Below are 15,584 nucleotides of genomic sequence, written 5' to 3'. Positions count from 1 at the left end.
GTAGTAGTTTAGTGCAATTGCCAATCTTTGGATAAGCTAACCTTTCTTGTTTTGCTCCTGTACAGCCCATTCCAAAACTTTTATATTCCTTATGTTCAATTCCCTCTCTGTCAAACACCTAGATTTGTTTCTGTTTTCCTGACTGAGCAGGGAGTAATGCATGCTGTTATGAATCAGCATGTGTGTGTAACAGTCAGCAGATGTGGTTTGCTCTAGAAGGCATTTCATCATATCCTGGAAAAACATTCAAGGGAGACTCAACTGACAATGCCAACTCTGCAGACAACTGTTCTTTATTTCTCAGTAGAGAATCACCAACCTCTGAGATCCAGATCTGAGAGGTTTTGTGGTATTCACTGGCATTTACACACACTTACTTGTGCCATTTTTATTCCCCAGAAGGTTTGCATTTAAATTATTGGGAAAAAATGCAAACTTTTTTGTGTGTTGAGTCCTTTCTTTTTTAAGCTATACAGTTCATCACTTTTATCTCCCTATATTTTTCTTCCCCTTAGTCTCCTAAGAATTTTCAATTTGTGGTTTTCTTTTGGTACTTCTTCTTCCATTTTCCCTAGGAACTCTTCATTTTTACAGATAATGTAGCATTCAGAGAGCAGATTCTCAAGAAAGAAAGAAGTCTGTAATAATAATGCTAGCCCAGAGGAAGGGATAAGATTGCTCTCATGAGTCAGGTTAAAATGAGGCTTATGCTGATGACATCAGTGTGAGCAAGAATCTTGTGCCATAAGTTCATTATCATGCGGCCTCTATTCAAGATCAAATATGGAGAATATCATACTCCTCCAAAAATTAAGAAAGGAACAATATCTTAATATATGGGACAACTCCATAGATTACCACAGTCAAATGTATGCCTGTACCTCTATATTTAGGAATTATTCCTTCATCATTCTGAGCAACGGGGATGGCGGTTACTGACTCCAAATCTGAGAAGAACACATGTAATGGCCTGTTACCCTGATGGATTTCTTGACCTTTAATATTCAGCTTCTCTGTCTCCATGCACGGCGAGCCTGCGGCGGCAGAGGCCAGAGTGTCTGTCTCCATGCACTTTTCTCCCCCATGTCTGCATATAATGCAGATATGGTAGATTTAAAAGTTGACACTTGATTAGATACAAAGTTTGGAAGAAAAACGATTAAACTGTGCAGTTCCATGCTGTCCAGAAGCAGGGAAAGGCATGCAGCCAAACTCCCCCAGCTCTTTGCTTCATCACATGACATTGTTTGGATATCAGCTTATCAACAAACTGAATTTTACCGCCACCACTGCATGAAGAGAGGGACCTTGCAAGAAAACTACATTGAATATGAATACCAGCCTTTAAAAAAGGGGAGATTACAATACAGGCTAAGTTTCTTTTAAACAAATCTTTTTGTTTCAGATATAAGTTTTTTTTGGTAGATATTTCCTCCCTGAATTCTGCAAGCATTTTAATCAAACTTTATCAAGTACAGACCACTTGAATAGGTAAGATGGATTTCCTCAGCAACAGTCCAAGAAAATCACACATGAATTGCCGCCCCAAGAAAGATCATCAGTCATTTCTTTACGCTGTCTGAGGAGAGAAGAAATCTTCCCAGCTTTGAAGAATATTTATGTTCTGCTCTACAGATCTGGAAAATGGGAAGAGGGATACTGAGATGATTTGATTACAGGATAGAGTGTAGGCTTCTAATCATGGACAATATTAAAAGAGTATATCTTGGTTGGTATGGTTTCTGGAGTGCACATGGAAGGAAAGCAGTATTTATAGTTTAATTTAAAGTTTATATTGTGGAAACAAGACACACAAAGATGTTGACTGATGTTTTCATCAGATAAATTTCTCTTCTGGAAGATCTGAGCAATTAGCTCTGTGAACTCAGAACCAGAGTTTTCTCATGCATTAAAATCCTTCTTAAGCGCATTCAGTAGGGTAGAGGAGAGAAGAGGAACTGGCCTAATGAGAGCATTCTGTATTCAAATCTCAGTTAATAATATTATATATAGAATGGATAAACAACAAGGTCCTACTGTATAGCACAGGGAACTATATTTAATACCCTGGGATAAACCATAATGGAAAAGAATAGGAAAAAGAATGTATATATATGTATAACTGAATCACTTTGCTGCACTTCAAAAATTAACACAACATTGTAACTCAACTATACTTCAATAAAATAAATTTTTAAAAACCTCTCAGGTAATCAAACAACCCGATGAGGTAGGCGTTGTTAACAAGGGCAAAGGAGTGAGCAGAGGAGAAAATGTTAGGGGTTTCCACTCTGCCTTAGCAACCCTATTCCAATATGTCCATTCTTCCTTGATTGTTAATTTTTAAATTATGCTATACACCTCAGATTCTAAACCCTAAATTACATGGAAAGGAAACGAGACTTATAGCAGATGTGGCTCCTTCATTCTGTATCTTTGTCAGGTTAGAAGCATGACTAGATTTAATAGCTTCTTTTATAGTACAAGGCTGGAAAATTGCAAATCTGAATGTGCAAGAAATGGAGAGTGATGTAAAGATATACTATACTGTCAAGATAAATCATATTTTCAAAGGATATTTAATGTTCTGGGAAGGTGCATAACACATAGAGAATTATCTCCCTGTTCTAAAATCACACACAATGTACATGGGGAAAAATTATAAAATGGAATCAATCAAATGCCAACAATAGTTATGCACTGTTAAATTATGGATGATTTTTTTTTTTTTTTTTTTGCGGTATGCGGGCCGCTCACTGTTGTGGCCTCTCCCGTTGTGGAGCACAGGCTCCGGACGCGCAGGCTCAGCGGCCATGGCTCACGGGCCCAGCCGCTCCGTGGCATGTGGGATCTTCCCGGACCGGGGCACGAACCTGTGTCCCCTGCATCGGCAGGCGGACTCTCAACCACTGCGCCACCAGGGAAGCCCAAATATATTATCTTTTAAAACATCTAATTCAGAAACTGTAAAGCTGAAATGATGTCTCAAAGTGTGAAGTACTTGGCTCAGCTACTTTCCCTCTGAACATATTTTTAATATCAAGTTTAAGGTCTCTAGACACCAAAAAAATCTGACTCACAGATGTCAACCTCACACAAAATTTCTAGCAGATAAAATTCACTTAGCTTATATATATTTATCTTAAGTTTAGTTTGTATTACATGGTTATCAACTAGTTTTGAAATTCTGTCATTGTTTTGAATTTTTTAGCCTAAGGGGAACTTATTTTATTTTGATTTTTCTAAAATGTTGATGCCACTACCTCTGTTTCCCCATCTCAATACAGTGAGCACTTACGGTATATCAGGTATATAAAAGTAATTGTAGTCCAGCCCTTCTTGTTCCTCCCTAGCACTACATGGTAGCTTCCCAAATCGTCTCCCTACCAGTGGTTTGTCTTCCCTTGAGGCCATTGTCCACAGCAGGGCCAGAGCGATCTTTGTAAAATGCAGATCTGGTCAGCTTAAAGAATGGCACTTGGGGCTGAGTAATTCTTGGTTGCAGGACCCTGGGAGGCTGTCTCATGCTCCGTAGTCTATTCAGCAGCCTCCCTGGCCTCTCCCCAGCTGAATGCCAGTGGCATCCATCGTCCCTCCCACCATTTGTGACAACCAAAAATTTCTCCAGACATTGCCAAACGCCCCTTCAGGGTCAAAATCACTCGTGTTGATAACCACTGCTTTAAATAAAGACCAATGTTCCTCATATAAAAGGAAATCTTTAAACCCTTAGTATAGCAGAAAAGGCTTCCATGATCTTCCCCTGCCTTACTTACTCTAGAGGCTTTTCCAGCTCAGACTCTATATGCTGATTAAAGTAAAAAAAATGCCGAAAGTCTAGTTCCCAATATATTCAGATATTTTGTGTCCCATAAGAAAATCTGTACCACTTTCTCCCTCTAATCAGCCTTTCTTTTCCTTCTGGTCCAGTGGTCCCCAAATTTTACTGTGCGTGTATCAAAAGCACCTGGAGGGCACCAGAGGGCTGGGCCCCACCCCCAAGAGTTTCTGATTCTGTAGGTCTGGGGTGAAACCTGAGAATCTGCATTTCTAAAAGATTTCTAGGTGATGCTGATGCCCTTTGAGAACCAGTATTCTAGTCCCTTTAGGGAATCCCTCCTTACCTGGAAGACTCAGATGTGTTGGTCATCTCTTTCAGGAAGCTTCCTTGACTGCTAACACAGAGCTTGTTTTCCTTCTCTGTTTTCATAGCACCTTTTCACTAATGACCTTGCACCCTTATCACATTACCCATCTACTTATCTACCTAGCTCTCTCCCCGCTCACTGAGAACTCTCAGTGGAAAGTTCTCTTTTACCCTCCAGAGCCTGGCACACTTCAGGCCCTGTGTAGATTCTCATAGCCTACCTTCCTCAACAAGGATTATAATAGATCAGTACAGTTATCAGATATTGAAAATCCTTGGATCTCCCTCAGCCCAATACTTTGACCTACTTACCTAGAATCTTTTTTTAATTCATTTTCACCATTACACATGTCAGTGGAAGACTGTTTAAGTAAACTAAGGGAGGTGAGAGAGACAGAGAGAGAGAAGCATCTTATTTCTGTGGAAGTCAGCTTTGAATACATCCCACTCTAATCCTATCAAATTCCACCGACTCATCAAAATCAACTGCTCTCCTCTGACAGGACCTAACCCAAGGGCAGCAGCGCTACTTTTACAGCAGCATGAGGATTTATAATCCCAGGGCCCAGTGGGTGGCCCTGCAGACCTGCTATGTTCACGGCCTCCAGCAACAGCAGCTGCTTGGTGAGTTTAACTACCCGACCTGAACCAGGCATCTCAGGAAGGGACTCGTATGTTGCAGCTGGCAGTCAAGTTTCCAGGTAAATAGTTCAAGTAGAATGACCTCTGTCAGCCTGATATTTCATCAGCATGGTTGGCAGGTCAATTTAAAAATGATTATCTCTGACAATAAAAAGCAAGGTTTTATGGGGAAATTGAGAGGACTTAAAGAAACTGGAGTATGGTTTGTTATAAAATGTCAACAACTCTCTGAGATTTGCAAGAACTTGATCTAGTAGAACTGGCAATGGGCTTAGGCAGATGGTCCGGGCTCAAACCACAGCTCAGCCCATTGCTGGTTACGCAGATTCAAAGGCTTGTTTGACTCACAGCAATAATATTTATATTTATTGAGTATTTACCATGTTTCCAACATTGTGCTACGAGCCCTACATAGAATATTTCATTTTCTCCCCCACTTTACTGTTGTGGGAAACTGCAGCTCAGACAGGTTATGTGACTTGAAGAAGATCATACAGATAGTAAATGTCAGTTAGGACCATCACCCCAAAAGACCATGCACCTTCACCCCATACTCTACCATCTCTCTTCTTCCACCAACCTCATGGGATTTTATGAACCACAAATGAAAGAATGGTTGTGAAAAACTTTCACAGACCATAAGCAACAACCTACAGAAAGGTGTAGTTATTATTAAATCTCTTTTCTTCCAGGAGATGTTTTCAGTCTCCGGTTCCCCCTTATTACACTCTTCTAACTCCAACAGGTCCTTTCTTCTGTAAACACTCACTTGGCATTAGCACATCAACCTTATTAGTATTGCTCCTGTATTTCCACAAAAGGAAAACATGGTTTTTGCAAATGATTTAATATCAAGAACAATAACAACAATAGCTACCTTTTATTAGGGCTTCCTACGTGCCAGGCATAGTTCAAAGTGCTCTACATGTATTGTCTTATTTAAAACTCAAACACCTCTACATGGTGCCTTTATAACTCATATTTTACAGAAATGGAAATTGAGACATGAGTAAGTTAAATAACTTGACCAGGGTCGTGCAACTAGTAAGTGGCAGAGCCAGGGTTTAGCCTGGTCCCCATGCTTGAACTGAAGGGTTACACAGGCATCATCTGGTAGCTTTGTTTGTACAGTAAAATTGCATAGAGGCCAATGAAACCGTAAACAGAGATATGCAACATTTAGAGCACGTAAAACCCACCTGTCTATGTTATTAAAATACAGACTTCCAGGCCTAACTCTCTGTTTCTGACTCAGAAGTTCTTTGGAATAGAGTCAGAAATCTGCATTTTTAAAAAGCATTATTAATGTGGCCTCAGCCAAACGATTCTGTAGTGCGTGGTCTGCGGACTACACTTTAAAAACAGAGAGAGACTGAATATATCTGTTTCTGTTTGAAGAAAGTTTTGATATTGAAGATAAGCAATTCATGTGAAGATTCCACATGGCTCAAGTCCCTCTCCAAATAATTTGTTGTGTTAATCAATGACTATTTATTAACTTATTAAATGAGAAATGCAATAGAAGAAAAATATACTTCATATCCTGAAAAAGTATACAATCTGAGTGTGCTAAACCTAATTGCTTCTGCCCTACAAAGTAGAAGGGATTTTGTGCAGATGTGGATATTTGCAGAATTGTTTGTTTTGTAAAACTGTTGACTTTGAGGTTTATCTCATTTCTTCCCTCCAGGCTATATTACTCAACAGGAGGCCCTGGCTTGTGCTGCCTTACTTAGAGATTCAACCAAAAGAGCCTTAGCCAAGGCAGGTTGTCAGAGAACCGTCTCCCAGATAGCCTCAGGCAGGACAAGAACACGGCCCTCAGCACTACCTGTGTTTGTGGTTCCACTCAGGACCCAAAGCACAGGGCTCCGATCCCTCAGGACCAAGGCTTTGCACAAGCTCTGAACAGGGGGTTCACCCATACACCCCTGGCACCTAGTGAGTAGTTAGTGCATATTTGTTGAATAGGAATGAATAAAAGAATAACATCTAATACAAACACCATACCTAGAAATAATCTCTCCAATTCACATACATTTTACTAGCAAGAACAAGCTGAGTGGCTTAAGAGCAATGGGAGCTAAGAGTCAGCAAGCCTCTCATTCCATACAGAATCTGTAGAGTAAAATGACTTTTGAAGCTTTCAAAGTAAAAGCTTCCTTTGAATTAGAACATCCCAGAGAAATCCCAAGAACAGTGGAAGGGGACAAGTGACCAGAGGATTCAGGTCCTCTGTCACTGGGTGAACATATTTTGCAAGCCCCCTACTGTGCATATTGAAAATACACAAACCAACACAGATGGGACACTGGGCACACAGGGCTTCTGGACCATAACACCTCAGCAGCTACTGGACTGTACCTTCCCATGGCCTCCTTGCTCTCAACTTGCCCATCAAACAACAGCATTAAACTTGGCCCCAAATCTTCTGGTTCTTGCCTAACTCAGTCACTTTGTGTCCTCTTGAAACTTGGACTTATCAACCTGCTACAGCTCGCTTCATTCTACACAGCTGTAATTGACCTTGACACAGGTAAGAGGATTCATGCACACATCTTCCCCCTGGCAGCTGAAGATACATTCTCAGCAGAAGAAGAAATAGCCCCAAAGAACGGATCTCAAGTCCAACCTTTCTTTGGCCTTAATGGTTTTAAGACTACACAAATATGCAAAAACCGCAATTAACAGTGAGTCAGATCATCATACAAATTATGTTAGTTACATCACTAGTGATTTTTTTGTGTTAAAAATAAGTAACCAGAGCTCACAGAAAGTCAAAATTTAAAAATGCCTTTCTTCATCTAAGTTCTAAATGTTCAACCTCTTCTCTCATTCAAATCATACAATGACTTTGTCGAGACTTTAAAAAGGAGTTGGTTGAGATGGAATATTAACTTGCCTGACAAGGAATATGCTAACACTGATCTGAAAGGAAGATGCTGCAATATTACGAGAAGAAAAAAAACCTCATTGATGATTATTATCATCTTCTCTCTGCAACTATTAACACAGAAGATGTAAAAGTTCTCATGAGATTCTGAAAACTCCCAGTACTGGCTGTGATATCTGATCTACTTTTCTTTGGGAGGGACAAGGGTGCATGGTTGGCAGGAAGACTTGGGTAAGCCAATGCTGATGTTGCTGGGTTCATTCACTTAATCATAAAGAAGCTTCTTGACCTCTGTAAATCCGGGCCCCAATTCAGGTACTCTAAGCAGCCCTATGGTTCTAAGTTAAGAATTGTTAGGTAGGCTTAAAAGAAGAAAAAAATCAAATGAAACTGGGGTGGGCGATAGCATAGCCCTCTTAAGGAATAGAGGTTTGTGGTCGACCTAACTTGGCCTGTATTAACCTTCCCTTTGTTCCCACAATGGAGCTTTTATCCTTTTGAACTTCTTGCATCGCTTTTATCTTAGACGTTTTTCTTGATGGGCACAGATATTTGCTGTGTAAACCTTAGCTACTGATGCAGAATATCAAGGAGGCCACTTATAATTCTGAGCTGCATCCCTACAACAAAAATTTCAGAAGTACCTTGTTTCCGATAGAGGATTTTGAAAGCTAATTGTCAGGTGAATATTACAAGGCACAAAAGAACGAATAAATCTAAGTTGGTGCAGAAGGTCCCACTTGTTGGATCTCCCTTCTGAGAAGATAATGGCCTACCTCTTGAGCCCCACACCCAAAGCTTATGAGGAATATGATTGGTTGTGGTGCTGGAAGAAAGGTGCTCACCTGGGAGGATGCTAAGAAAGACGATCAAAGGGAAACAAAGGACAAACTGTGACTCTTAGGAAACTCTACTACTTTGACCTGTTGGAGACTCTATTGCTTGCCTTCACAATGTCAGTGGACACCATCAGTATTTAAAGTCCTTGAGATCACTGACTATTTTCAGTGTAATTACTAGTACCTAGAACAGCACCTGGTCTGTGGTAGGTAATCAGTAATACTTGTTGAATAATTATAAAATGTTGAAAGATTTTGCAAATCAGACTGGCCTGTGAATTTGTGCTATTATTCTAGGGTCCCAGGATGCTGCAACTACTAGTGAGGAGTACAAGCAGTTTATTAAGTGCACAGGAGCAGCTCATCCAGGTGCCAGCAATAGGGGTGAATTGTCTGGAAAGGATTTTAAAACAATAATAAAGCTCATTAAAAATTGGTCTGCTTTGGGCTTCCCTGGTGGCGCAGTGGTTGAGAGTCTGCCTGCCAATGCAGGGGATACGGGTTCGTGCCCCGGTCCGGGAAGATCCCACATGCCGTGGAGCGGCTGGGCCCGTGAGCCATGGCCGCTGAGCCTGCGCGTCCGGAGCCTGTGCTCCGCAACGGGAGAGGCCACAACAGTGAGAGGCCCGCGTACCGCAAAAAATAAAAAATAAAAAAATAAAATTGGTCGCTTTCTATTATCATCATAAGCCAGCAATTCTAAACAATATGAGTGATGAAATATTCCTCTACCAAAAATCTTTTGTTGGCCTAGGGTCTAAATAATTGCTGAAGTTACCGTTGAGTTTTAATAATATATATGTAAGCTTCAAAGTAACACATTCTTATTGCTTTTCCTTTAATAATCAGTTTATTCCGCATGGAAAGTATTTCAGAGAACTTCAAAACCATATCAGCTCACATATCCCCAACCACTGTGGTACTACGTATTCTTGAATGAACAATGGTTACACCATCACCGTAAAGACAAGAAAAAGAACTTGAATTACTTCATTCTTTACTCTATGTGGCCACTTAGCATTTTTCTTCTTTTAAACAATTTTACTGAGGTACAAATTAGATGCAGTAAATGCAGTCAATTAAAGTTCAGTGAGTCTTGACAAATGCATACAGTCATGAAACCACCACCACAATCATGATATAGTACATTTCCATTACCCTAAAAGCTTCCTTGTGTCCTTTTGTAGACAATCTCCTCCCTCAAACTCTGGCCCATGATAATCACTGATCTGCTTTCTATCACTGGAGTTGCCTTTTCTAGAACTTTCATAATTGGAATCAGAGTAGACAGTCTTTTGTATACAACTTCTCTCACTTAGCATGATGCTCTTGAGGTTCATTGTGTTGCATAGGTAGCATTCCGTTGTATAGACACATCACACTTTGCTTATCCATTCACTAGTTTATGAACATTTGGATTGTTCCTAGCTTTGGACTATTACAAATAAGGCTGCTATAAACAGTTTAATGTAAGCTTTTATGTGAACATAAGTTTTTATTTCTCTTGAGTAGATACTTAAAAATATGATTACTGGGTCTTATGGTAGATTTAGGTTTCACTTTATAAGATGCTGCCATAGTGTTTTCCAAAGTGGTGGCACCGTTTTGCATTCCCACTAGCAACGTATGAGTTCTCATTGCTCTATACCCTTGCGATGTCAGACATTTTAATTTTTGTATTTTAGTGACTGTAGCTGCTGGGCAGAAGAGAACTTGGATAAGTGGGACATACCGTCACTATCAGTTATGGTCACAATCCTACTGGGAATCATGGCAAATTTCAGGGAAAGAAGTCATAGATAGACATGAGGGTGGTGATGGCAATAATCATGAAGATTTAATAGCAGAAATTTCAAAGTTTAAGAACCAATCTTTCCAGCTTATTTTAAAGGAGGAAGGGTTTGGAGGAGATGAGGAAGAAGAAAAAGAAGCAACCCCTGCAGAAAGGACCACCCCTGGTCAAAGCCATGATGTGGTTCAGTGTGTCCTTAGTACCTTTTCATTTTCCTTGTTTACATTTTTCTTCAGGTTCAGCAACCAGCACCCCACCACCACCACCAAAATCTTTTAAGCACTGTATTAGTTACCTACTCCTGCAGAAAACATTACTCCAAAACTTAGTGAGTTAAAACAATAATATTTACTATCTCACAGTTTCTGTAGTCAGGAATCTGGGAATGGCTTAGCTGGGGCTTCTGACTCAGGGTCTCTAATAGATTGCAATCAAGGTGTGAGTTGAGGCTCTGGTCTCATCTGAAGGTTCAACCAGGGAAGGATTTACTTCCAAGCTCACACTTGTGGGTGTTGGCAGAACTTAGTTTCTTGGGTGCTGTTGGACTCAGTGATTCAATTACTTACTGGGGGTTGTCTGAAGGCCACCCTCAGTTTCCTGCCATAAAGGTCCCTCAATAGGGTAGAAATATCAATACACCTCAATAAGTCACAAACAGCAACTTGTTTCATCTGAGTTAAAAAACAAAAGAGAGCAAGAGTGAGTGGTGTGTAAGGTGGAAGTCACAGTCATCTATAACTGATCTTGGAAGTGTCATGCCAACACCTTTGCTATGTTCTACTACTTAGAAACAAGTCACTAGGTCCAGCCCACACACAAGGGTAGGGGATTACACAATGGCAGGCATACCACAATTGGGGTTGTGGGGGGGGAATCACTGGGAACCATTTAAGAAGCTATCTACCGAAGCCAAGACTAGGGTAAGTTGAGTGAGGTGCCTGGGGTGCAAAACTGAAAGAAACACTTGTTCTTGCATGATCCTGCGTGTGAATCCCATGTAGTCCCTACCTAGACACCTCATTGCTGTACTTTAGTCTTGGCTCTGCTGTCTGCCACACGCACCCAATACCTTTATGTTGACTTCTGAACACCCAGTCAGGGCTCCTTGCCTAGACATCTGGTCTGAGCCTGTCTTCTCAGACAACTGTCCCATGCTGTAGAAAATCTCTAGCCTCCTGTATGCTGCCCACAAGCATGTAGACTCCAGACTAGTTGGAACCAGAAGATTGATGATGCTGACTCCCAGTTACTGTATCACCAACCAATCAGAAGAATGTCTACTCCACAACCCCCTTCCCTCACCCTGTCTTTAAAAACCTTTCCCTGAAAGCCATCAGGGAGTTCAGGTCTTTTGAGCACTCCTTGCTTGGCACCCTGCAATAAATGCTGCACTTTCCTTCACCACAACCCGGTGGCAGTAGATGGAATTTAGTGCACATGGGTGAGCGGACCCAAGTTTGGTTTCGTGACAAAACTTGGCTGTTTTTTGTCCAAATCCTCCAACATGCTGTTGAGGAAAAAGTAATTTCAGATAAGCCTAAGAGATTTAATAATTAATATGTAATTCATATATAATCTATACATTTGGAGCAGTATTAATCAAAATACAATCCATATACCAAACTCACTGAGGGTGCTTAAGGAAAATGCAAATTCTTGGGTCCCATCCTAGACCCAGTGAATCAGAATCTGAACAATAGCATCCCAGGTGATACTTACGATTACTAAAGTGTAACAACCCTTTGCACTTATGGAGTGACCTCAGTAGACATAACGCTTTAACCTTAATAAACTGAATTTTTGTTTGGCAAATTCAGCAAAAATTTAGGGGCAAGACTCCATGATGAGAGAGACTTTTGGAGTTAGGGAAGTATCCCCTTAGTAACCTGCAGTAACTCATGTAAATAAACTGCTTATTATTTTTACTCAAAGCTAGGTCAAACCAATGGTATAACAGTACTTGAATCAACAAAAATGATTTAGTTTTCCTAGACCTGGTATTACTGTATATGCCTTACAATTCCACCAAAATGAATCCTGACTTGATTTTCTCTCCCATTTCCTATTTTGTGACGAAGGCTATAGGAACCTGTCCAAGAGTTTTTGCACCTTCTCAATTAAAATGAGTTGTTAATTGCATCAGTGCTTGTAGAAGAAACCATTATATCAGCATTCAGACCCTTATAGTCCATTGTCTGAAATGTAATCAATCCCTATGTTAGAAATCAATCCCTTGTCTGCCTCCAGAGAACTGTCCTTCATTTTTCTCATATTAGGGCTTTCATACTGTGCCAGTTACACAGTGGATTCCATCAGGTCAGAAGGAGAGGAAATCCCTGTTGCTTTGAAAATCAAAGCTTAGGTGCAGTGTCAGAGGCAATTACCCAACCGTAACCAAGCCAAACAATGAGATGCTACATGGTATGAATTCCCAAGCACCCCTCTGGCTCATGGAACAGCACAGACCTGAGGGGAAATGAGGACCTGTTTATAAACAGAAGATTCTAGAGAAAGAAATTTCCTACTTTAAAAAAAATCTAACGACTCCAGAAGAATGATCAAAATGACTTGATAAGGTATCATAGAAAGTCAGTGATGTTTCAGAAGCCCAGCTCTGTATAAGGAACAATATCACACCATTGTAAATATCTTCCTTATTTAAACTCAATCAGCTATTGCAGTATGTGTCGCATTGTGTATTTATGTAAATAAGGAAAGATCAGAGGGTAAAGTCCCATAAGTCAGGGGGTCTGTTTGAAGCACATCTAAGATTGGGTTAGGGGGAGGTAGGGAGGAGGGGGAGGCTGCTGATGGGCCAGATTGTGTGTAAAAGTCAGGGACTAGGTGTAAAATGTGGCTCCATTTCCTAACTGAAGGGTCTGAGAGCTGAAAAAGCTGAGAAGTGTATGATCTATGTAAGTTAAACGGCCTTTCATTTTGGGAGAGAAAGTCAGGTGTTAATGTTCAAGCTGTCAGGCACTTTTCCAAAAGAAGGAGAAGGGTATTCTCATTCAGCTCCCAGTTCCAATGTGTGGGACTTTCCCCCAAACCAAGCACTTCTCAGACACCAGCTGGAATTTGTCCCACAAATTCAACTCAATTCTGACACTATCTACCTGGAGTTAGCATCAGATTCCACAGGTAGAGGACTCAGTCCTACAAGACTGTCCCCACTTCAGATGCCAATCCCAAGGCATCCAGGTTGTTACCTGCCCTTTTGACTGACTGGTTATAAATCAGAGGTTCCCATGAACCCCTCCCTAGGTTCAATTAATTTGCTACAGCAGCTCACAGAACTCAGGAAAATATTTACTTACTAGATTACTGGTTTATTATAAAAGGATATAATCCAGGAACAGCCAGATGGAAGAGATGCATAGAGCCAGGTATACAGAAAGGGGCTCAGAGCTCCCATGTCCTCTCCAGGTACTTCTGTCCCTGCATCTCCACATGTTCACCAAACTGGAAGCTCTCTAAACCCTGTCCTTTGGGGTTTTTATAGAGGTTTCATTAAGTAGGCATGATTGATTAAATCATTGGCCATTGGTGATTGAACTCAATCCCCAGCCACTCTCTCCGTTCCTGGAGGACGGGCAGGTGGAACTGAAAGCTCCAACCCTCTAATCACAAGATTGACTCCAAAGGCTCCTTGGGTACTTTCCAAAAATCACCTCATTAACATAACCAAAGATACCTTTATTGCTCTCATCACAGGAAATTCCAAGGGCTTTAGGAGCTCTGTGGCAGAAATAGGATGAAGACCAAATGTGCATTTCTTATTATAAATCACAATATCACAGGCATACACAGAAAGAGAAAGTCATTTTAGAATTGACCACAATTCTTAAGATAACCTACCTAACTGGAACAAGTAAAGAATTTTTTTAAAAAAAACTTTGCATATTATTTCAAAATTATAATTTTATGATTAATATCTCATGGTGAGATGGGCTATATCAGGCAGTTCTTATGCTATTTAGTCATTTATATGTTCACATATTTGCAGTACCTGAGAGCTAGTGGGAATAGTATTTATTAATGATTATGTTTACCAGCAATTAATGATTATGTTTACAAGCACAACGCTCTGGCTGAAGTGCAGAGCATATATAAACACAAGTAGTGGGAAATAAGTCTAGGAAGAAATTATAGCCCAGTTGTAGATAAATTTTAATAAACTTTAATTAGCATACAATAGGGAATCACTGGAGTTGTTTTTAGTAGGAGCTTGGCCTGAGTACACGTTAGGAGGACCAATTTCCAATACTGAGCAGGTTGGAACAGAGAAGAAGAGGAAGGAATTAGAGAAACAATTCAGGAATCTGTCCCAATATTCCAGGAGCAGAAATGAGGAGGACTAAACTCAGGAATGAAATACAGGGAACAAAAGCAAAAGATGTGGTGACTGAAGAATCAGTGACTTTGTCTGGTGTAACAGAAGAGAATGAGGGTATCACAGGGGAAACCCAAATTTTTTCTGAGGGCAAATGGCCCTCAGAAGAAGAGCTGATTTGAGGGATAGTGAAATATTGTCTGGCTTTGGGCCAGTTGAGTTTGAGGTCTCTGCATTTCAAGGGTATTGCCATGGAGTGAGAAGTCAATCCTGGGGGCAGTGAAGACGTGAAAAGAGGGGAGATTCCCAGGGAGGGAGGGCAGATGTGCAAGAACAGAGCCAGGGACAGACCCTGGCAATGGGGCAGGAGTGTGCAGTGTGTTACCCTAGAGGACAAAAGTATGCTTGAAAGGGATCCTTCAGAAAGTAGCCAAAAAAAGGGGGAAACTGGAAAAAGAAGAGCTAATGCCTGCATGAGGAAGATAAAGATTGAGATATGACCACTGGGGTATCCAGTTAAGAGCCTGCTGGTGACCTTAGCAAGGCAGTGTCATTCAGGCACGAGGCGGGCAGCTGGACTGGTGTTAGGAGAGTACAGGGAGCCAGAATGAATTCAGATTTTTAAGCAATGTCAAAAAATGCTTGGTCAGCATCCATTCAAGTTTCTGTATTTTTTCATTCTACTCAGCCTTCCTAGAAATTCCTATTTGAATCCCATTTTCTCCATTCATTTACACAGAGTATCTCTCTTCCACCAAAATGGAAGGCATTTTCAAAAGCTGATACCAGCTGAATGTGTTAATGGAGTCTCATGATGAAATTCTATCAGGCAGAGCACATTGTTATTGCAACATATTTTATTACTCTGTTAGTACATGTTATGAAATATGTACTTATGAACAATTACTACCACAATGTGAGATACCCAATCCATTGAG

At 40.6% G+C, this 15,584-nt stretch overlaps 1 protein-coding gene across 1 annotated transcript; it reads left to right on the top strand.

Annotated features, from left to right (window-relative positions):
• Nucleotides 1–4,605: 4,605 nt before the first annotated feature.
• Nucleotides 4,606–6,697, top strand: FAM216B (family with sequence similarity 216 member B; the record flags this gene model as incomplete). The annotated part of the gene is given in 2 exon segments (XM_060129568.1): nt 4,606–4,771; nt 6,480–6,697. Coding segments are annotated over 2 exon segments (384 nt in total), but the record flags the coding sequence as incomplete, so codon positions are not given.
• Between the last annotated feature and the right edge of the window lie 8,887 nt (nt 6,698–15,584).

Source organism: Lagenorhynchus albirostris, chromosome 18, assembly GCF_949774975.1.
Source record: "Lagenorhynchus albirostris chromosome 18, mLagAlb1.1, whole genome shotgun sequence".
Taxonomy (NCBI): Eukaryota; Metazoa; Chordata; class Mammalia; order Artiodactyla; family Delphinidae; genus Lagenorhynchus; species Lagenorhynchus albirostris.
Note: the sequence above shows the minus strand (reverse complement) of the source record. Positions and strands in the feature narration are given on the sequence as shown.